General features: G+C 42.7%; 1 protein-coding gene across 1 annotated transcript; it reads right to left on the reverse strand.

The window, feature by feature from the left end:
• Positions 1-719: 719 nt before the first annotated feature.
• LOC122789886 (uncharacterized protein DDB_G0290685-like) lies at positions 720-1856 on the reverse strand. Its single transcript, XM_044057317.1, has one exon. The coding sequence runs from the start codon at positions 1854-1856 to the stop codon at positions 720-722; it is 1137 nt and encodes a 378-aa protein (XP_043913252.1).
• Between the last annotated feature and the right edge of the window lie 22562 nt (positions 1857-24418).

A 24418-nucleotide genomic window follows, 5' to 3' on the forward strand; every position in this document is an offset into this window, starting at 1 on the left:
GCAACCTTTAGCCTCAGTTGTGAGAAAGTGTTTTTGCATCACTTTAATGACTATGCTTTCAAAGTCACTACCAACATAGGCAGACAGCATTATCCCTCCCATGGACTTAGCCACATCACACACACTGCTTAGCAATATTTCTTAGGCAGTCTCTGACTTTCTGCTCATTGGGGCATACAACATAGGCAGCACTCTGACACTAATTCCTGTGGCTACTTTCCCATGGATAGTGTACAGTTGTCTGCATGGGACAGGTCTAACTGGGAAAGTGCCATCCGTTAACCTCAAACTGGAAAGCTGCAGGTCTACCAGGCTCTGGTAGTCTGTAAAAGCATTGTGATGCTGCAATCTTCACAACAGGCTTGGTGTACAAAGAAGTTTCTTTATCAGATGGGTTACTTTGTGGGGTCAACATCCGTGAAGGTCAGCAGTGGTTTCTGGGAGTGTCATCAGTGGTTACTGATCCTTTCCTGGTGATCATCTATTTCTTGGCTTGTTTTACAAGTAAGTCTTTCAAAATCCCTGGGACAACATTAGCAGTTACAGCATGAATGATGCTGATGAATCAACTTTTGTTCTGTTTCAGTCTCTCTGACTGCACTCTCCAACTTCTTTGTCTGTCTGCTGTCTTCATAATCTCTCTGTCTGCTCCATCCATCTTCTCTTTGTCTACAGTCTCCATCTTCTCTCTGTCTGCTGTCATCATCATTACTCTGTCTTCACCCACCATCTTCTCTGTGTCTGTGCCCACCATCTTCTCTGTGTCTGTGCCCTCCATCTTCTCTGTGTCTGTGCCCACCATCTTCTATGTATCTGTGCCCTCCATCTTCTCTGTGTCTGTGCCCTCCATCTTTTCTGTGTCTGTGCCCACCATCTTCTCTGTGTCTGTGCCCTCCATCTTCTCTGTGTCTGTGCCCTCCATCTTTTCTGTGTCTGTGCCCTCCATCTTCTCTGTCTCTGTGCCCTCCATCTTCTCTGTGTCTGTGCCCACCATCTTCTCTGTGTCTGTGCCCACCATTTTCTCTGTGTCTGTGCCCTCCATCTTCTCTGTGTCTGTGCCCACCATCTTCTCTGTGTCTGTGCCCTCCATCTTCTCTGTGTCTGTGCCCACCATCTTCTCTGTGTCTGTGCCCACCATCTTCTCTGTGTCTGTGCCCACCATCTTCTCTGTGTCTGTGCCCTCCATCTTCTCTGTGTCTGTGCCCTCCATCTTCTCTGTGTCTGTGCCCACCATCTTCTCTGTGTCTGTGCCCACCATCTTCTCTGTGTCTGTGCCCTCCATCTTCTCTGTGTCTGTGCCCTCCATCTTCTCTGTGTCTGTGCCCACCATCTTCTCTGTGTCTGTGCCCTCCATCTTCTCTGTGTCTGTGCCCTCCATCTTTTCTGTGTCTGTGCCCACCATCTTCTCTGTGTCTGTGCCCTCCATCTTCTCTGTGTCTGTGCCCTCCATCTTTTCTGTGTCTGTGCCCACCATCTTCTCTGTGTCTGTGCCCACCATCTTCTGTGTATGTGCCCTCCATCTTCTCTGTGTCTGTGCCCACCATCTTCTCTGTGTCTGTGCCCACCATCTTCTCTGTGTCTGTGCCCACCATCTTCTCTGTGTCTGTGCCCTCCATCTTCTCTGTGTCTGTGCCCTCCATCTTCTCTTTGTCTGTGCCCACCATCTTCTCTGTGTCTGTGCCCACCATCTTCTCTGTGTCTGTGCCCACCATCTTCTCTGTGTCTGTGCCCTCCATCTTCTCTGTGTCTGTGCCCTCCATCTTCTCTGTTCCTGTGCCCACCATCTTCTCTGTGTCGGTGCCCTCCATCTTCTCTGTGTCTGTGCCCTCCATCTTCTCTGTGTCTGTGCCCTCCATCTTCTATGTGTCTGTGCCCTCCATCTTCTCTGTGTCTGTGCCCTCCATCTTTTCTGTGTCTGTGCCCACCATCTTCTCTGTGTCTGTGCCCTCCATCTTCTCTGTGTCTGTGCCCTCCATCTTTTCTGTGTCTGTGCCCTCCATCTTCTCTGTCTCTGTGCCCTCCATCTTCTCTGTGTCTGTGCCCACCATCTTCTCTGTGTCTGTGCCCACCATTTTCTCTGTGTCTGTGCCCTCCATCTTCTCTGTGTCTGTGCCCACCATCTTCTCTGTGTCTGTGCCCTCCATCTTCTCTGTGTCTGTGCCCACCATCTTCTCTGTGTCTGTGCCCACCATCTTCTCTGTGTCTGTGCCCACCATCTTCTCTGTGTCTGTGCCCTCCATCTTCTCTGTGTCTGTGCCCTCCATCTTCTCTGTGTCTGTGCCCACCATCTTCTCTGTGTCTGTGCCCACCATCTTCTCTGTGTCTGTGCCCTCCATCTTCTCTGTGTCTGTGCCCTCCATCTTCTCTGTGTCTGTGCCCACCATCTTCTCTGTGTCTGTGCCCTCCATCTTCTCTGTGTCTGTGCCCTCCATCTTTTCTGTGTCTGTGCCCACCATCTTCTCTGTGTCTGTGCCCTCCATCTTCTCTGTGTCTGTGCCCTCCATCTTTTCTGTGTCTGTGCCCACCATCTTCTCTGTGTTTGTGCCCACCATCTTCTCTGTGTCTGTGCCCTCCATATTCTCTGTGTCTGTGCCCACCATCTTCTCTGTGTCTGTGCCCACCATCTTCTCTGTGTCTGTGCCCTCCATCTTCTCTGTGTCTGTGCCCTCCATCTTCTCTGTGTCTGTGCCCACCATCTTCTCTGTGTCTGTGCCCACCATCTTCTCTGTGTATGTGCCCTCCATCTTCTCTGTGTCTGTGCCCACCATCTTCTCTGTGTCTGTGCCCACCATCTTCTCTGTGTCTGTGCCCACCATCTTCTCTGTGTCTGTGCCCTCCATCTTCTCTGTGTCTGTGCCCTCCATCTTCTCTTTGCCTGTGCCCACCATCTTCTCTGTGTCTGTGCCCACCATCTTCTCTGTGTCTGTGCCCACCATCTTCTCTGTGTCTGTGCCCTCCATCTTCTCTGTGTCTGTGCCCTCCATCTTCTTTGTGCCTGTGCCCACCATCTTCTCTGTGTCTGTGCCCTCCATCTTCTCTGTGTCTGTGCCCTCCATCTTCTCTGTGTCTGTGCCCTCCATCTTCTCTGTGTCTGTGCCCACCATCTTCTCTGTGGCTGTGCCCTCCATCTTCTCTGTGTCTGTGCCCACCATCTTCTCTGTGTCTGTGCCCTCCATCTTCTCTGTGTCTGTGCCCACCATCTTCTCTGTGCCCACCATCTTCTCTGTTTCTGCTCTCTCCATCTTCTCTCTATCTGCTGTCTACATCTTTTTTATGCCTGCCCCTCCATCTTCTCTACACATTCTTTCTGTCTGCACCCTCCATCATCTCTCTGTCTGTGCCTTCCATCTTCTGTCTCTCTGCTCTCTCCAACTTCTTTATGTCTGCCCCCTCCATCTTCTGTTCATTTTCTGTCTGTGCCCTCCATTATCTCTGTCTGTTCTCTTCATCATCTCTCTATCTGTACCCACCATTTTCTCTCTCTGCCTGTTCCCACCATTTTCTCTCTCTATCTGTACCCACCATTTTCTCTCTCTGCCTGTTGCCACCATTTCTCTCTCTATCTGTACCCACCATTTTCTCTCTCTATCTGTACCCACCATTTTCTTTCTCTATCTGTACCCACCATTTTCTCTCTCTGCCTGTTCCCACCATTTTCTCTCTCTATCTATACCCAACATTTTCTCTCTCTGCCTGTTCCCACCATCTTCTCTCTGCCTGCACTCACCATCTTCTCTTTATCTGCCCCCACTATCTTCTGCCTGCCATCTCTATGAAGTACTGCTGCTGCACCATGCCCTACATGCTGCACCACACCTTACCTGCTGCACATGCTGCACCACACCCTACATGCACCACACCCCTACCTGCTGCACCACAGCCCTACCTGCTGCACCACAGCCCTACCTGCTGCACCACACCGTACATGCACCACACCCACTACCTGCTGCACCAAATCCCTACCTGCTGCACCACATCCTACATGCACCACACTCCTACCTGCTGCACCACATCCCTACCTGCTGTACCACACCGTACATGCACCACACCCCTACCTGCTGCACCACAACCCTACCTGCTGCACCACATCCCTACCTACTGCACCACATCCTACATGCCACACCACACGCTACCTGCTACACCACACCATACATACACCACACCCTACCTGCTGCAACACACCCTACCTGTTGCACCATATGCCTATCTGCATCAACCACATCTGCACAATGGACCTACTGGGAGTTTAGGCACTTGGTTAGGTGAACAGTTGCCTGCAAGCAAATGGGAAGTGAGCATATGATACACAGTTCTAGAAATACCTGTTGTAAAATGTAATGTTTCATGTCTATTGTTTACCTGTCTGCTAAAAAAAAAAAACATTGCTTATATTAGAACCATTACCTTTCTATGCTTTGTATTTTTATCTTATTCACATTCTTTCTGTACATCTCAATTACCTGTAATTGTATTACTACTGCTATTTGAACTATGTTTTGATTAATTGTTAACTATTTTAAAATTTGTTCTTTGTATCTGTAAAATCTCTGGAGCTTTTCTCCTTGGTTCTCCACTGAAAATGGGCATCAGGCTCAGTTTGACCAACCTGGTTAACAAATATCAAATAAATAAATAATAAATAAATAATGTGCCAGGCTATGACAGTTTGTCGTGCACTTAGTGCAGATGGTTAAGGTTATGAGCTGTTAGTAGTACAGCACTTGGTTCGTTCAGCCCTTTACTGTATGACTCTGATATTGTCCCTTTACCAGACAGGGCTTCTCAGCTGCCCATGAAGACATGGCAGCTACAAGTGTAGCTCTAATGATACAACAACATTAAATGCCAGCTCAATGGTGAAAGGGATCATGCCCTGAGTACAGCCAAGGTGACCTCAGTTCCAGCAGGGACTTAGTTGCCTGATAGACTTGAGGGGGGTGATTGCCTACCCATCATGGGGGGAGGAAGGTGGCAGCAGCTGGGCTAGTGTAGATTTATCCCACTACAGTGAGCCAGTGGGAAGGTGAATGTGGGTTATAGCTACCAAAGCCAAAGATGGTAGCTCTTTCTGTTACATATGAAGGTCTGTGGGGTTACATTACCCCATTTTAACAGAGCTTTATACATCATTAATAAGTATAATAATATCTGCAACTGGCACTTTCAGGGTCATAATTTGTATTGACTTTCTTATGAATTTGAATATTGATGAGGATCAGTTAAGTTCACAAGAGCAGTAAAGGCAGACAAGGCACACTACCCTCCAATGTGCATAGCAATCATAGCAAGTAAACACTTTAGAAGAGAGAAGGGATGAAGCAGAGAAGCACTAGATTCTGATTAGCTAAGAAGGGGACTTCCCTCTAATGTGGATAGAGATACACAAGAGGTTAAGTTGATACACTGTTAATCAGATAATATAGATAAAAAGGTACTCAGAAAGCACAACAATACTAGACTGAAAGAAGTGTGAACTTTACAACCTAAAAGTAACCTGGCTGCATTATACTATTTTTTGAAAATACATTTAAAGTATGAAATTCGCTCTTCTTTTTTATTAATAACTTTGCTGGTTACTTGGAGGGAGTTCTGTTAGAGTGCATTTCTCACAGAATTAGAGTGTACTGCATTAGAGACATAGTTTGAGGGATTTTTCTTACGTTCATAGGTTCATAGGTAGGTACTAGGCTATCGACCCAAGGGCCTAAGTAAGCCTAGCCAACATGGCTCCCTGGCCTACGCCACCCAAGAAAGTTATTTTCCTGTGCCACTGTCGAGCAGAGCCACAGAAGTGATCTCCGGGGTATATTTCCTATTTCCCATCCACTCATCAAGATTTTTCTTGAAGAGTGCTAATGAGGAACTTTGCTTGACATAGATGGGTAGCTTGTTCCAGAGTATGGGAAGTCTCTGGGACAGGAATCTATCCCTTCAGCATGTCCTATTTATTGTGGTGACAAGGTTTAGGTTCCTAGAGCATGTAGCTCGGAGGGATTTGGATTTCTTTAGGTGTAGCATGTCCAACAGCTCTGGGTTTGACATAGCTTTATATGTTAGGCAGAGATCACCTCAGAGTAGGTGATATGCTATGGTGTAAAGCTGGAGTTTTTTTGAGTCGGTCAGTGTAGGGCATCTGTTTGAGGCCAGTAATCCTCTTTGTGAGGTACTTTTGTGGCCTTTCCAGCTGCTGCAGATGTCTTGTGAGGTACATTCCAAAAATGGCATTGTACTCTATAATGGGTCTAATGAGTGTTGAGTAGAGGGGAACAGTGACCTCTTTTTCCTGAATGAGAACCCTTTTGTCATGAGGTGTGCCACATAGAAGGACTTCCTGACTACTGTGGCGATGTGATTATCAAAGGATAGACTACTGTTCACCAGGGTCCCAAGGTCTTTTCTCACACATTTGATGTTATGTAGACTGCTGACTATGTGGTAGTTCATGGGTACAGAGATTTTACCAAAGGGGATGCCAAGGCACGTTTTGGCATTGAGCTTGAGGCCATGGATCTGACACCAGGCATCTGTCTCAGTGAGGCCCTTCTGTAGGATGTCCACATCATTTGGTGACTTGACTATGGCTCCTACTTTGCAGTCATCTGTGAACTTCATTAGCCAGAGGCCTTCTGTGTTAGCCTGTACATCAGAGAAGTAGATACCAAACAGGAGAGGTCCCAGGACTGAACCCTGTAGTACTCCACTTGTCACTGGTTTGAAGTCAGATTTGGAGTCTGCAACTTTTACAGTGTGGGTTCTGTCAGTGAGCCAGTTGGCATCCCATCTTGTGACATAGGGATTTATACCTAGTTTAGTGAGTTTAGCTATAATTCCAGAATGGGGGATGGTGTCAAAAGCCTTGGCTAGGTCAAGCTAGGCTGTGTGAACCACCTTACCCTCATCTACGGCTTTGGCGACTGCCTCAAAGAAGTCAATCAGGTTCAGGAGGCATGATCTGCCTTTCACAAACCCAAAGTGAGTGGGGTCCAGAGTTTGGAGGTTACCAATGTTTTTGTTTATGAGTTCCATGATGATACGTTCCATGGCTTTGCAGACCAGGCTCATCAGGCTAATAGGGCAATAGTTCTTGGGATCAGTGGTGTCTCCCCCTTTGTGGAGTGGGATAACTGTTGCTGTGCGCTATGGGGGAATATAATATATCTAGACTGGCACATTTGTATGTAGGTTCTTTTCTGATTTTCACTGTGTTGTTTTCCCTTCTTGACCTGAATTGTACATTGGTATTAGAAGATGAGTTGCAGGAAAGTAAGAAATAAACTTACCCCAGGATTCAATAAACTCTGTTTAGGCTCCATGTAGAGCCTACATGGAGTGTGTCTGTGTACATGGCTGCAAAGTGTTGTCTGCAGCGCATAATGCATATTCATGATGTGTGTCATACCTAAGTGAGGTTTTGCGGATGTCCCAGTTGCATTGGCCATGAAACCTTGTAGAACACTGACAATAAATCCATGTAAGCACAGACACTCTGTCCCATCATGGACCTTGAGAAGAGTATGAAGTCCAAAATGAAAATCCAGCCATCCCAAATAACTATCTGAAAACCACAAATCTTATTCCATCTTCTCTCTGTTTTTTTTTTTTTTTTTTTAGTTTTTCCACATGTTTGTATGATGTGCCATGGTGCTTGCTGATGCTTACTGCATTTGTGCAGCAGGGACACTCATGTATCAGACATGACCCAGACATCTAAAAATAGAAACAGGATGCTTTCAATTAATATCACTGCACAATGCTGAGCACCATGCAACCTGGTAAGAGGAGCTGTGCTATGCTCATACCATGAAGTTAACAATGACTTCTAAAACTACATTACTCATGTCACTAACCTTGTGGCAACATGGGTTAAGTGTTGAACTAGACTGCAGATGGTCTTGGGCCCTAATCCAGGGAATGCAAACTTTTCTAATCATAGTGTGACATTGCAGCTTATCAAAACAAAGTGGTACTGTAAGGAAATAACTGTGGAATTGTATTGCTCATTGTTTTTATCAATGTATTTGAAAAAGATGAGTGCTGCTTAGCATTCCACAAATAATGGTGTGCGCAACAGTAAGCGGCATGCACCATTTTCAAATGTATCAAAATCCCGACATTGTGCACTCTCAGTAAGTGCAGTTGGCAGGAAAACATGGTATTTAAAAGGGAATTTCCAGGAATTGCACTTTATATATACACTTGTCATGTGCAGCAATGTCTGGCACAGGTGAAGGTGTGCAATTTAGTGCACAATGCTGGGGTGTCCAGGAGTCCAAGGTTTTTATTGGGCTCCTGGTTAGGCATTGTGGCCCACGCCTGTTGCAGGAAGACTATACTGGCACCCAATACAAAGCAGACGCCTGGGATAGTTTGGTAAGGGCTCTTACCAGGGCAATTGGTATCTTCTGCACCAGTGAACAGTGTCATCACTACTATGATGACCTCTTTAGGGGAAGAGGGATACTCTTGATCAGTGGATCAGGGATTGCCAGGTGGTGAACACCCCAGTGATGTGTAAGTATGCTTTACATGTATAACCTAAAAATACTTAACCTGGCTATAATAAAACGTGGTATTCATAATTCTATTTTTTTCTCTTTTTCCACAGCACCAGAAGAGAGGGCCTCGAATGTGAGGTCCCATGCCAGGTGATTGGAGAGGAGGAGGAGAGCATGTGGTAAGTAAGAATAATTCTATAAAACATTCTTATTGCAGCCTTAACAGTTATAGATTAATTAGTGCTATATCATACTTTGTTATGAATTTGGAAATGCATATTGGCACAGTCGTTTTCAATACCACTTCTATCTGCTGAAAACCCCGATTTAAGAATCACTGCTTTGGTAGGTCATTGTATGACTCACGGTTGTCTGGCAAGTATTTTGTATTGAAGTCAATAAATAAATGAGTGCCAGAATGTTACCTCAAATCCTATGCAACTATCCCTGTGTGTAATAGCAAATTTTGAAATAAGTTCCTAATTATAGGTCCTTGTACACCCAATATTTTATGATATGTCAAGATATCCTGCTCTAAAAGGTGGAGAGATGTGGTCTTAAATGGAAAGCAACAATTGTAAATTCCCAGATAGTAGTGACCATGACCCTGTAAAGTATAAAACAAAAGAGAGTTTGCATTATGGTGTATTCCAATGGAAACAATATTACAGTAGATACTGCTTGTGGATTGTAATACCACACTCCCCAAATATAACAAAATCATCTGATTGCAATACTGTGTTAGCTTTTCATCAATAGTACTGTCATATAATCGTCAATAAAGGATACATAATGAGGACCTCCAGACCTGTTGCTGCAATGGCCTGCTGTCACATGTAACCACTGGACATTTAGTCCAAGTAATAAAGGGATTTCTTAGCAGTTGTTACTGTTTAAAGCAGACTGTAACATAGTACAATAAAAGTCATTTTTGAAAGCTTGTTGTATAATGTCTGAAATTGCTAATGTTCTCCTTTTTTTCTCTTATACCACCCATTATCTTCTTTTTGTTATTTTTGGATTACTTATTTTTATTATGATTTATTTATTATTATTAATATTATTATTATTATATTTGTTTAATGATATTTCACCTTATATAATTTTGTTTTATGATTTCTTATGTTTTATTGATTATGTATGATTTTATCTATTTATGTTAAATTTTTATAATTTATTATTATTATCTATCATTGTTTATTTTATTTGCATTTGTTTACTAGGAGGTCGACTGGACCAGGGTGTCCCCCTTTTGCAGTAGAGGCACAGGAAGAAAAGTTCCAAAAACAAATATGATAAAAGTTGCATAATAAAAAACAAACTCAAACAGCCATGATACAGAAGGGTCTATATTATGAAATCAAAATGGCAAAACATTGACTGCCATTTTATCAACCCCAAAATACCAAAGTACAAGTTATGCGAACAGCCAGATCACCAGTTTTTTTTCCTAAGGAAAAAAATCAGTAGGCCAACCAGACATGATACAGCACTTCAAACACTGCAAAGTGGGAGGCTTTGCCCCCCCACACCCTCCAATGTAGGGAGCTGTGCCCTCCATACCCCCCAACTAAATATACCAACTTTGGGATTGCACTACAGTGGGGAAAATGGCAAATTCATGGTGATGGCCAACCGATTTTTTTCCCTAGGAAAAAACTCAGTGATCTGGCTGTTCACATAAAGTGTACTTTCGTATTTTGGGGTCAATGAAATGATGGTCAATTTTTATCGTTTCAATTCTATGATATAGACCCGATACAGAATACTAACATGCAGATAGGTGATACAATAAAATAGATAGTATACAAGTTATACAAGTTATACAACTACTAGGTTATAGTGAGTAATAAAATGATTTTAAATATACAAGACAAACATGAGTGTAATTGATGACACAGAAAAGTAGTGTATGTGTGAACTTGCGATATTGCTGTAGAGAAGAAATGATGGAAAGTAGGAGTTAATTACGCTGAGAGTAAGGTGCAGGCTTCGCACATTAGATATAGAGGCAGCAAGATTAAATAAAAGGTAGAACAGCTAAATGCTGATATATACATAGATGTTGTGTGGCTAGATGGCACATACTAGGACTTAGTAAGTTGAAAGAACTGAAAATATATATGAGGAGTCAGAGCCATAAGTGAGAGGAAGGAGGAAGGAGAGGATGAGCTGGAGAAGTAAGAGGGATAAGAATATTGCTTTTTTATAGTCAGTGCTGGTAAATATATATAGCCAATGGGAGATTAGATGTTGTTTCAATGATGTCTTAAAGTGTTCAGGGTTGCTAGTAGTCCTAATTGATGAGGGGAGAGTATTCCATAGTTTGGCAATGGCGTATGGGTAGCTCATTTGACTGACGGAAAGGGTAGGTTTCACTATATTAAGGAGCATCTGAATGACTGATTGCAGAGGTCTATTTGGGTGATACATGGTGAACAGAGAGGAGACAACAGGACAGCTAGAGGGCTTGTAGATTAGCTTATGAGCTGTGGTTAGTTGCAGGTATGTTAGGTGTTGGGGAAATTCTAGCCTGTTTAGACACTGGAGTAATACAGAGTGATGGGAGGAGTGTTTGGCGCTGGTTACAAATGTTGTGATCTTGTTGTAGCATGAGTCCAGTTTGGATTTAAGAGTGGATTGTAAGGAGAGTTGGATCATAGAGAATAATGGAAGGAGAAAGGAAGAGGCAAGGGATAGTCTTGCTCATAGATGAGGAAGTAGTTATGCCTGTGGAGGATTCCTAATTTCTGATGGGCTCTTCTGATATCTGTGTTAATATGCTAGTCAAAAGTTAGGGTTTCATTTATAATGCTGCCTAGAAGTGTGGTATAAGGGACTATGATGCAAGTATTGTTGAGTGAGTTAATGGCAAATTAATTTTTGGTAAAGTCATTCTATTTGTATTACTATTATTTAATGTTTGTATAATGTTTGTTTTATATTTTTTGTAAAATATTTGATTACTTTTGTTTCATGTTTTCTTTCATTTTCATTTTTAATTTTTCTTTATGTTATTACTACAGCACAGAGGGGAATTCAGTTCAGGGGATCTGCCTATGCTCGCTCCACCAGCTGCAGCACCAAGGCCCAGCAATTCTTGGCTATGATCTGATGGCACTCCCCCTGCTGCTGCTGCCCTACTTGGACCCTCAGATAGATCTGCTCCAGGTGCCAGGCATGTGGTTCCCCCTCTGAGAGCTGAGGCAGAGGGTGACTGCATACATCCCCATGCATAGTTGCCAGATGTTGTGCATAGGACCATGGGAACACACTTGTGACAGATGGAGAACATGCTGTCCATCTTTGTACGGCAGACTGGCCGTAGGCCAAGATGTTAGCCACTGCATCCAGTGGCACAGTGATGGGACAGTGCTGACAATCTAATCGGTGAGGACTTGAGTCACACTGTTACTGTACTGATGTCCACGGGACCTTGATTCCCCCCGCCTCACCCTAACAGAGGTGTTCACCCCCCTCTTGTGTCCTTCACCAACCCTGTCCTTGTATGTCTTGTCTGTCTGCAAATGCTTCCTCACCTTCCCAACATGCTTGCCACAGACAGTCTATGTCCCTTCCCCAACATTCCACTCTCTCTTTTAAAAAAAAAATATAAAGAGCACCTGTCCCTAAAAAATATCATCCCATACATAGCTGTCCATTTCACAGATGTGTCTGCTTGACACAACTAATTTGGACCAATTGGCTTCATAATGCAGTTATGTTGTTGTCACCCCTGTCTTAGGAGGTGACAGTCCAAATACAGTTAAAAATGCGTACACTTATCCCACTGTTACTGTTGAAGACATGGCTAGCTATGATTCTTCCCTACACCCTTCCTGAGCATTCCTACCTTCCTTTTACTTTGTCCCCCCCCCCCGCTTGCTCTTCATTTCTCCACTTTCCTATCATCATCTTTTGTTTTCTTTAAAGAATTATTGTGCGATGGTCAAACACATGCAACATGTTTGTCTTAAGCTAAATAAGCACAATATGTGAAATAATACAGATATTAATACAAAAACTGCACAACCGACATAATAGGGCTGTCTCCTCCATCTAGACAATAATTATTATATAGGAAATACTAGGTCAACTACTATAATTTATTGTGCGAAGTGAGACACCATTTAAAGCAAAGGATTCAGCGGCATTAGAACCCTGTGACTTAGCTATTGCAGTCCTCCTACACTCACAGTTGTTCCCACAACAAGAATGAAGATAGAACTGTTTAGAATTCATTGCATTGGTAGCTATTACAAGGGAAGATTACAAAAATACAATGATTTGAGCCCAGGACCATGTGAACTTAAAAGTGACACAATTCCTTGCACCACAGGAAAAGTTACATAACCTGTGGCTACATTTATATTCATTGTAAGGTTCATACAGGCTCAATATAAGAAAATATAGTGATAACATGCAGGAAAAGAAGTCAATTTATTATATATAGATTCCAATTTGTTAGTACACAGGGAATATGCCTACATAGGTGTGCAATCCAGATCAATATGCAATGTAGATTCAGAGGAATGTATGGGTGCCTTAAAGCCGTTGTTCTCACATACGTCACTGTAGCAAGCAGTAACAGTCATTCAACACACAAGCAACTTCAACAAGGAATGTACATTTATTTTGACATAGTACATGTTAGACATACACTTAGTTAAATGTTAAACTTGAAAAATACTTCACATACTCCTTACACAGGTTGTTATGATTCTTGTTTTCAAATATACAACACTGTCCTAACATGCTGTGTTCCTTTGTCAGACAGCAATCATCTGACCAGTACTGTGGTACAGTGTGTGTGTTAAAACAATTCTATATTACTGCCTTTACAATGTTTAAGGATATTAAGTGGGAATATGTTATGCAGTTGGCAAATAAGTAAAGCCATGTTGGCTATTACAAACAAGCATTGACTGTTTCTTTTCGGGTGGGGAGCAAAGCCATCCACCCCTATGTGATCCTATGAAATATCCCCCAGAGCACACATCCTGAACATATGGGAGGAGGCACATATGCGATTCATGTTAACTGGCAGGTTTGCCAGCGCACATGGCATATGATACACATGCTGTTCAACATGCCTTGGCAATTTGAGTTGTATACCTCATGGTTAATGTAGACCCTATCCTGTTCCCCATTTCTTGTTGTCATGTGTACATGACTCCAATGTGAGGTACACATTAATTTAGGATAATGCAATACATGATACAATTGTAGCATTCTTCTGAAAATATACTCAGAACTAAAGTTTAAATTGTCATGTTGTAGCATACCATGCAGTGATGTTTTGAAGATCATGGATGGTGATGCCTGTAACTCGGGTCTATATTATAAAGCCGATAGCTCCAAAGAGTGACTACAAGTACATCGACACATAAAGAACGATGTACAAAAATAGCGAAAGATGTATTTAGCGAAAATCAGAACATTGAACGTATTTGTTTGGCCAGAAGCATGATCCTGGGGATAAGGAAACATATCCTTTTCCCCACTGTAGTGTAGTCTTGGAGTTGGTATATTTAAGTAAGGGGGGTGTGGAAGGCAGCCCCCCACATGGGGAGTGTAGGAGGGCTTGCCCCCCCTGCAAAAGTGCATTATTTTAGTTTTATTTAGTTAATTTATGTATACCTGCATGGCGCTGTTATTTAACAAAACACATTCAGTGTTTTGATTTTCGCTAAATACGTGTTTCACTATTTTTGTACATCGCTCTTTATGTGTCGATGTACTTGCATTCGCTCTTTAGAGCTTTTGGCTTTATAATATAGACCCCTGTAACTCACCAAGCATACCCCCTGCTACTCTGTGAAATGTCCCAGTGACTAGGAATAGTATATAAACACATACCTTACCTTCCACTGGGATGGTTTCCTGTACGCATCTCTATCTGTGAATCAATGCTGAGAGAGGTCGCTCAGTTCCTTAGATGTTTATGTGCCCTGGAAACTTTACTCCTTCTCTGTGTATGGCTATTGCCAGCAACAGCAGTGTCTTCAGCCTGTATTACAGATAGGTGTATTCAAAAAGCAGCAGGTGATAGCAATCTATTTGTGCCTACTTTGTGTTTGCATGCCAGCATTTTCTCAATCCACAAAAAACAAATAAAGGAAATGGAGACAACATGGATGCTTTTATATCGTGTGGACTAGCTCCACTGGATTGGTTGAATGCTTTTATATCGTGTGGACTAGCTCCACTGGATTGGTCGAATGCTTTTATATCGTGTGGACTAGCTCCACTGGATTGGTTGAATACTTTTATATCGTGTGGACTAGCTCCACTGGATTGGTTGAATGCTTTTATATCGTGTGGACTAGCTCCACTGGATTGGTTGAATGCTTTTATATCGTGTGGACTAGATCCACTGGATTGGTTGAATGCTTTTATATCTTGTGGACTAGCTCCACAGGATTCGTTGAATGCTTTTATATCTTGTGGACTAGCTCCACTGGATTGGTTGATTAGCATGCAATTCAGCTGTATATGTTGTAATTAGCACCTCTGAAGCACAGAGTACAACACATGCACTTACTGATGTACTCCATTATGAAAATGAATAGCTGGATAAAATGATGTGGGTGAGAGTTAGTACACGATTGTAACTTAGATACACATTTCTTCAGATTCAGTATATTTCGATAGAGGAGTATTGCACTACATCAGGTATATGTTCATCTTGTAACCTAAATAATGCATATTCTGGAATGTAGATGACAATAAATGTGAAGTAAATATGTATGCATTTCGTAGAAACATACTCAATACATTGTCTTCTTTACCAGCAATGTAAGATGTACAGAGAATGTAGGGTAGGCATAAAGTATAATGCTGTGTGCTAACTATGTACACATGTTCCAGGGAAAGATCCTTTGATAGTACTTTTAACATTTCCTCGATGTTTGCTTAACAACATTGTTCCTGACCCTGGTATTTAGTGTTTTTTTTTTTTTTGGAGGGGGGAGATGATGTCCTGCTAAGGTCTCAAACTAGACTGGACTGTTATGTTGGGTAGGGGACATAGTTCAGTATCTGTTAGGGCACAATAAATACTATTTTGCTCTTGTTACTCTCTTAGTTTTGTAACCACCCTTGCTATTTACTGCACACTGTTGAATCTGTACAGTTTAATGCACTGTTGAGTGTTGGGAACCTTCCTTGACTGCATTATCGGTACAACAATTTGTACTGACGTGATCATTATATGCATTATCATTATTTTGTCTTTCAGTAAACGATATGCCCCAAGATGTAGACCCCCATTTTCTGAGGCCGAAAATGAGCTGATTATAGATGAGCTCAGACAACACCATGAAATCCTGCTGTCAAGAGGATTGGCAAGAATGGCTGAACATGCAAAACTCTGGGATGACCTTGTCTGAAATATCAACAGGGTGGGCCGACAGAGTCGTATGTATGAGCAGATGCATCATAGAGTTACCAACATGATACTTGCAGCCAGGAGGCATCCAGCTGAAGTGGCATGTGATCTGCAGCAGAGAAACCCCTTGGCACCACCACAGAATTCCTGGCAAGTAGTCCCCCTCAGGAAAGTTCCCAGCAGTCCAACAGTCAGTATGTACTTGACGTGGGTGCCACTCTTGCTACTCAAGAGGAATGTTCAGGTGGGCTGTGTTAGATCATCAGTAGAATATGGTTGCATTCATTCTGTAAAGGTATATATAGTTTTAATGTGTGGCAGCTTGTTTTTTTGGTGGGAGGTAATTAAGATAGCTGCAGTGTTTGGGTGCTTTCCCTGCCACAGAGGGATTCCTGGCACACATCTCCACACAGGAGATCCTTGAGCCAATATGTTCTGGATGTGAGTGCCATGCCCACATCACATGTGGGGCTGCCAGGTATGCTTTGTTACATCATCATTAAAATAGTGCTGCATTCTTTCATAAGCGCATATAGTTGTGTCCAGCTGTACGTGTGTTGGTTGGGATATTGCAGATAGCTGAAGTTTTATACTCATTTAAAGGTTGTTAGCAACTTCCTTGATAACATTTATTTGAGAGTACATATAGATGAGTAAAAGTATTAACCCCTGTTGTACAGTTAAATGTGTGGTGTTGTTGCCATTATGTCTTCCTTTACTTTTCCTAGGACTGTTTTATATATATATATATATATATATATATATATATATATATATATATATATATATATATTTTCCCACATATCTGCTAAATTGTTCTCTTAGGCCTGCTGTATGTATTGCTTTACTGTTTGTGTACCTGTCCACTGCACAGATTTTTGCTGAATGTCAAGGTTTGGTACTCATCTTTCGGGCCCATATTTAAGATCATAAGAATTGACTGGCAGATTACTGACAAGTCATTAATGATTGCAAACATTAAATAATATGACACAGATCTCACATTCAAACTGCATACCCTTCAGATGTGTCATGGTGAAGCAAAATCCGTTATTCCATCAACTATATATGTTTATAGGAGCATATTATGTCATATTTGTCCATATTCTTTAGCCGTTGTACAACCACTATTTATGGCTTTGCCCACACTTATTACTGTAAGTGGTTGATAGGTTTAAATCTCTGTAATAGTGACAGCAGTGTAAATTGATTAACATTTATTTTTATTTTTATTTATTATTTAACATTTGTTAACCTGGAAAGTCCGACTTGGAACAAAGCCAATTTTCAGTGGCGGCCCGGGGAGAAAGGCTCCAACATATATTGCAGCATAGTATTGCAGGTATTAATATCATTCTGTTTTTCTTTTTATCACATGTGAACATGAAATTAGTTCTTTGTCCCCTGTGCCACCTGATGTCAATGTCTCTTCAGAGTCTGATGATGATGATGGTGACCAAAGTGAAACACAGTGTTCCAAAGGGTGACTCAGACTCAGAAGTTGACATCCAGCACCCACACTCAGGATCCCCGGACACAGCCAGTATGCCAGCGCATACCCAGTCCAATGAGGCCATACATACTGGACAATTGGAGGGTGATGACATAGACCAGGGCAGTGTGGCTACCATGGCTTCAATGCTTGTTGACACTGTCCATAGCCAAACTGTTGGTGAGGTGCTACACAAGCGGATTGATAGGGGTGCTCATCAGATGCCTGCTGTCCCTCCACCACCTGGTGCAGATGTCTCTTCACATGTCACTTGACTTATGTTTAGGGCTGTAATACAGTCACAGGTACATTCAGAATGTCACAACAGAAGAATGCTCAGGGTTCTAGATGTGACACAGTCTGACATCCATGACTGCTCCACTATGTTGTTGATGCATTGGATCAGTTCAATGACATGCATGAATGGGATGTGTCTTTGAGGGAGCGCAGAGTATCTGTCATTTAATGCACATTGTCTGTGATGGAGTGTCTGCTGGGAGTTGAAAGCCGACCTGATGGGTGTAGATCAGCAACTACATCTGATGAGAGCCAAGGGGGCCATTGGGGCCATGCCCAATCAACCTCCTGTAGTGGCAGTACACCTGCTGCTCATTCACAGAGTGCGCTGTCCACACCCAGATGAAGCAGGCCATGGGGTCATGGTCCTGGGCATTCCCGTAAAGGGAGCACATCCAGCAGACATCAGTTGTCCTCAGGTAGTAGTACGCCATCTGACCTTGGGCATGGAGGTGCCTGTGCAACTCCTGGCAGAGACAGTTTTTGTGGTCAGGGATGAAGACAAACTGCCAACTCTACCATGCACAGTTCACAGCTCTTAGACATACATGTGTGTACATGTGTGTAGGAAAGCCAAACACAAACGAAAACCAACCCTCACACAAAGTAACACAAGTTGAAATCCACTGATCTAAACACAATAATTTATTTAAAGCATGAAAAGAAGTAAGCGCTTTCGTCTGGTATATATTACCAGACTTCTTCAGACAACTAAAAACTGCATACAAAGCAATTTATATACATCAGAGTGACAATTGATCGCACCCCCACTTAAACTTAATGAGCTCAAAGAAAGACGAAACTCATGTAGGTCTAGTAATGAACTTGGCTGTGTTCATGCATACACACACACACACCAGTGTCATACTGAGGGCACATACTGACACACAGACTACATTTACATGCTCCCTGTTGGCTGCTGCCCTTACTGACTCACACACTCCCTAAAGTTTAGTGTCAGCCTAGGCCTCATGCACCCCACATACCACTTTGTGCAAGTGATGACTGTGCCACATCCCTGTTGTCTGTCTTTTGGCTTTAGGGATACTAAAGCTATGTGTCTGATGCACAGGATGACTACCTACATTAATATGTATTTTATATCTCCATTTGTGCTGTTGGCCTGATAATTTTAACTAAAGCCATGTGTCTGATGCACAGGATGACTACCTACATTAGTATGTATTTTATATCTCCATTTGTGCTGTTGGCCTGATAATTTTAACTAAAGCTATGTGTCTGATGCACAGGATGACTACCTACATTAGTATGTATTTTATATCTCCATTTGTGCTTTTGGCCTGATAATTTTAACTAAAGCTATGTGTCTGATGCACAGGATGACTACCTACATTAGTATGTATTTTATATCTCCATTTGTGCTGTTGGCCTGATACTTTTAACTGTCAGTTATATTGTAGTTAGCCAGTTAGACAGCTGCTAGCATAATAATTCTTATACTTTCTAACTGATGCTTTTCAAAGGCTTGTGAAGTCAGTCAATGACGTGTCTCATTAATATATCTAACCTTCTCTTTAAGGATTGTTTAGTGTTAACTTATGTGTGCACATCCAAAGTCAATCATTCAGATTCTGAGATCTGAATTGTATGTAAGCACTGCAGACAAATCTCATTAAAGCAGTAATACAGTATAATGTTTTTTTTTTCATGCACATCACCATAGGTTCTGAGGTGCATAGGCTATGACAAGGGTATTGGCCTGATGGTGTTTAGAACTGTAGCCTTTACATCCCAATATAATATGCAATGTCAGGTATAATGCATGGCCATGATTCTTGCAGAAAGGGCCACCTGTGTCCACCATAGAATCAGCAGTGATCCATGGCAGATACTTCCTCCCATGTCCAGCATAGAATCAGCAGTGATCCATGGCAGATACCCCCCCCCCCCATGTCCAGGATAGAATCAGCAGTGATCCATGGCAGATACCCCCCCATGTCCAGGATAGAATCAGCAGTGATCCATGGCAGATACCCCCCCCCCATGTCCAGGATAGAATCAGCAGTGATCCATGGCAAATACCCCCCCATGTCCAGGATAGAATCAGCAGAGATCCATGGCAGATACCCCCCCCATGTCCAGGATAGAATCAGCCGTGATCCATAGCAGATACCCCCCCCACCCATGTCCAGGATAGAATCAGCAGTGATCCATGGCAGATAACATGTTCATATCAAGTCATACAGCCTGTGCTTAAACAGGTTAATGGGTGTGCTCTGCATGACATACATTGAAATCGTAATGCAGATAAGTGACAACCTTTGAGACATGTATGTGTCTACCCAGCTTGTCCTATGTTTGTCATACTGTACATTGAGGTCCCTGGAACAGGTGACTGTGGTCCCATAAGATGTAAGGATGTGCAGCATATTCATCCCATTTGGGCCAAAGACAGCCATGTAATGCATACATATTCTGCCTCAAATTTTATATATATATATATATATATATATATATATATATATAAAATACTGCGTACACTGACAGCTACTTCATTCTGCCCACAGAAGACACAGATTGAAGACCCTCTAATGTTTTATTACTCAGAGATGTCTGAGTTTTGTCAAGTTGCTGCAGGCATCTGGGGCAATACTTATGAAAGGGAGGATTACAGACATTAATAGGTCTGATGATGGATGAGTATAGGGGATTAATAAAGTTAATTGTTCTCGATGTAATGCCTTTGCCAATCAGTTGTAAATGTAGAATGCCTTTCTCCCCACAGTACACACATTTTGCAGTAGACATGCCCCAGGTATATTGATAAAGAATTTGGGAATCCTGTACTCTGGGTTATTTTTAAATAAGCAGGAACATTTATTAACACAGGGTATGCTGATGCATATTTGTGCAGTTATTATAACACTTTATCAGCAGTCATTAGCGGCACAAACATGTTTTGCTACACATCGTCTGCTTATTTTTGACCTTTTGATAGGTATATGGCAAACAAGAGGGGAGACAGCACTGACACATCCATTAAAACACAGGTGACAGGTCTGCTGTTTGAGGTGAGGTCTCCCACTTTGACTGAGTATTGTTGGTTTGTGATCTGATTTGCGACCCACCTGTTAACAGAAGGTGTGATATTCAATTTGGTTAGTTTCTCATTGAGACAAAATGTTGAATTGCGTTGAAGGGCCTGGCCAAGTGTATATGTCTCTGCCCGTAATCTTGATTTCCCACAGGTTTTGCAGGCACAATCTACTCTTGAGATCAGCTAACTGGAACAGATCTACTGTTTGGAGGTCACCTTTGTCCTTTTGTCTAAGATGCATGTAGAGTGTTTCCACTGCCTTAAAGCAAAGGTTGAATACAATGGGACTATAATTCCAGTTGTATGTTGCCTATCCTCCCTTGTGTGGGTGTGAAATGGTCACTGTATTCCATTCAGTGTGGACAACAGCAGTCTTCAGACTGTGACTGAATATGGTGCCTAGTGGAGTAGCTCACTGTTGCAGCACATGAAGAACACAGCCCAGAAAGTCATCTGGTCCCATGGTGTCTGTGATCCTAGTATTAGAGAGAGCAGTAATAACTTGCTCTTTGTAGATACCACAGTTTGGAGGTGATGCACAAATGTAGTAAGCTTGGTGTTGTGAGGGGGGGGGGGGTCACTTTACAGCCACTTATGTCTGCTAGCACATTTGGAATTTACAGTGGGTCAGTATCTGCAACACCATCCAGAATTAGTTCAAAATGCATCTGAGTGATATATATTAGTTTGCAGATGTAAATGAAGACAGGCTTATGGTTATCCCTGCATATATTTCATAAATTATTAGCAGAGTTGCTATATGAGGCTTTTTCAATGTGTCTCATTAGTTTGGGTGCACTGAGGTGAGTGGCCTTCCAGGACTGTTTTGTGCATGTTGTATTTGTAAACAGCTGCTTCTGTCACTTACTGTACACTGTAGTAATGACAGACATACACCAGTATGTATTGTATTTCCCAGTGGATCTGTCTTTGAGCATATCAGGCACAGCTGTGTTTTTCCCTCCATCAACTGGGAAAACTACTCATGCACCAATACACTGGCCCAATGTTTCCTGGAATTAATTAGTTCCAGTGCCCTGGACCAACTTATTCTCACCCCCACTAGAGGAAGCAACATCCTTGGCCTGGTTATTACTAACATGGGCAGCCATCATTCTACACCAATAGTCAATTCCTCCCTGTTTAGATCCGACCACAACTAATTACCATGGAAATCCACATCTCACCCACACCCCCTGCAAAGGTATCCACCATGAAAAACTTCTACAAATCTGACTTTCAACTCCTAAAACACAGGTGGCTAACTTCACAGCACCCATGTCAATGGAAAATAGATGCATGACTGTCGAATCATACACCAATGCACTGTACGAACATGTACATAAATGCATGGAATTAGCTATACCCAACAGAACCAAGACACTCTCCTCCAAAAATAGGAAGCCAATCTAGTGGTCCCCTGCCATTAATAAACTCTATAACAGAAGGAAGAAGCTGTTGCAGAAAAAGGTGAAGTCCCAATACTGGAAAAACTCCCTTATTAGCCTCAACAAAAAGTAGACATCCCTCATCAAAACCTCTAAAGCCAGCTATGAAGGCAGAATTGAGGCAGACACTAAAAACAACCAAAAAACCTTATATAGTTATATCAAGAATCTCCATGGCAATACCCAGGTTTGCTCTGAGTTACTGCACAATGGTACCTCCTATACTTAGCCAACAGATATTGGCAACATACTGGCCGACAGATTCAGTGCCAACTTTACCAATCCCCCCCCCAAAGGACCAATCACAACACCGGAAGAATGCCAGGCACCCAACATTACTGCAGCACAGGTTATAGCTGCATTGTCCAAGGCCAGGAATACAGCTTCCACGGAGCCTGACAACATCCCTGGATGTGTTCTACATGAGCTACAAAGTGAACTGGCACTGCACATGTGTGCCCTGTTCAATCACAGCCTCACCTTAGGCTTTGTCCCTAACGAATGGTACACTGCTACAGTCATCCCTCTCCTTAAAGGGGGAATGACTACAGACCCTGGGAATTATTGCCCCATTAGCCTGACGAGTCTGATATGTAAGGCTATGGACTGCATCATCATGGACCTAATTAACAAGGATATAGAGAATCTCCAAACTCTAGATCCCACATAATTTGGTTTTGTTAAATGTAGAGCATGCTTGCTTAACCTGGTTGACTTCTTTGAGTCAGTCACCAGAGCTGTGGATGAGGGCAAGGCTGTTCACACAGCCTACCACAATCTGGCCAAGGCCTTTGATACCATTCCCCACTCATGAATTATTGATAAACCCACCAAACTAGGCATCAACCCCAATATCACTAGATGGGTCACAAACTGGCTCACAGATAGAACCCACAGTGTGCAAGTAGTGGACTCCAAGTCAGACTGCTGATAAGTCACGAGTGGAGTTCCACAGGGATCAGCCCTGGGTCCTCTCCTGTTTAACATCTACTTCTCAGAAGTCCAGGCCAACACAGAGGGACTCTGGCTGACCAAGTTCACAGATAACTGCAAGCTGGGAGGCATTATTAACTGTCCAGAAGTAGACATCCTACAGAAAGGTCTCACTAAGACCAATGACCCATGTCAAAACCATCGCCTTAAGCTTAATGCCAAAACATGCGTCATCATCCCCTTTGTGAAAAACTCAGCTCTCACTGATTACCACATTGATGGGAGCCCTCTGAACACTGAAGGCATTATAAGAAATCTGGGAACACAGGTTGACAGCAACCTCTCCTTCAACCACCACATTGCCACAGTGGTCAGAAAGTCCTTCTATGTGGCACATCTCATTACCAAGGGCAGGAAGAAAGAGGTTATCATCTCTCTCTACTCTTCCCTCATTAGGCCAATCATCGAGTATAATGTCCCATTTGGCATGTACCTCACTAGACACATGCAACAGCTGGAAAGGCCACAAAAGTACCTCATGAAGAGGATTCTAGGCCTTAAACACATGTATTACCTGGACAGACTCAAAAAAACTCCAGCTATTCTCTGTCTCATCTCGTCTACTAAGAGGCAATCTCTGCTTGACTTACAAAGGCATGTCTGACCCAGCTCAGTTAGAAATGCTACATCTAAAGAAATCCCAATCCTTCCACATCACATGCTCCAGAGACCTCAACCTCATTACCACAATCAAGAGAACATGCTGGAGGGACAGGTTCATAACCCAGACACTACCCATGCTCTGGAATAGACTTCCCAAACATGTCAAGCACAGCACCTCACTGGCCCTCTTCAAGAGAAATCTTGATGAGTGAATGGGAAATAGTTCACCCCGGGTATAACTTCAGTGGATCTACTTGATAGAGCACGATGCCAGGGCACTTCTATGGGCTAGGCTTGTAAAGGCTCCATGACCATTAGCCTAGTACACACCTATGAATCTGTGTATATACATTTGCATAGATGTGCAGACAGGGAATCAGGGTGTACCTTACTACAGCTGTCAATGTCCTTTGTGGAAATCTGACTTGGACATTAATTATACCATCCCTAAGGAAGGTGTAGTTACCTTGGATGATGTCTTTAAACCCGAGTCCTCCTTTAGAGAGTTCATTAGGTATTCCAAATTCTACACATACTGTTTTTTAGTTGGATTAACATTGCAGGCACTACACATATGCCATTATATTGTTCACTCATATTGTTGAGGAACAGGTCTTACATATTACAGACCCTTGTGGAGTG

The sequence above is a fragment of the Protopterus annectens genome, chromosome 15.part0 (assembly GCF_019279795.1).
Source record: "Protopterus annectens isolate FY-2018-M chromosome 15.part0, PAN1.0, whole genome shotgun sequence".
Lineage (NCBI taxonomy): Eukaryota > Metazoa > Chordata > Ceratodontiformes > Protopteridae > Protopterus > Protopterus annectens.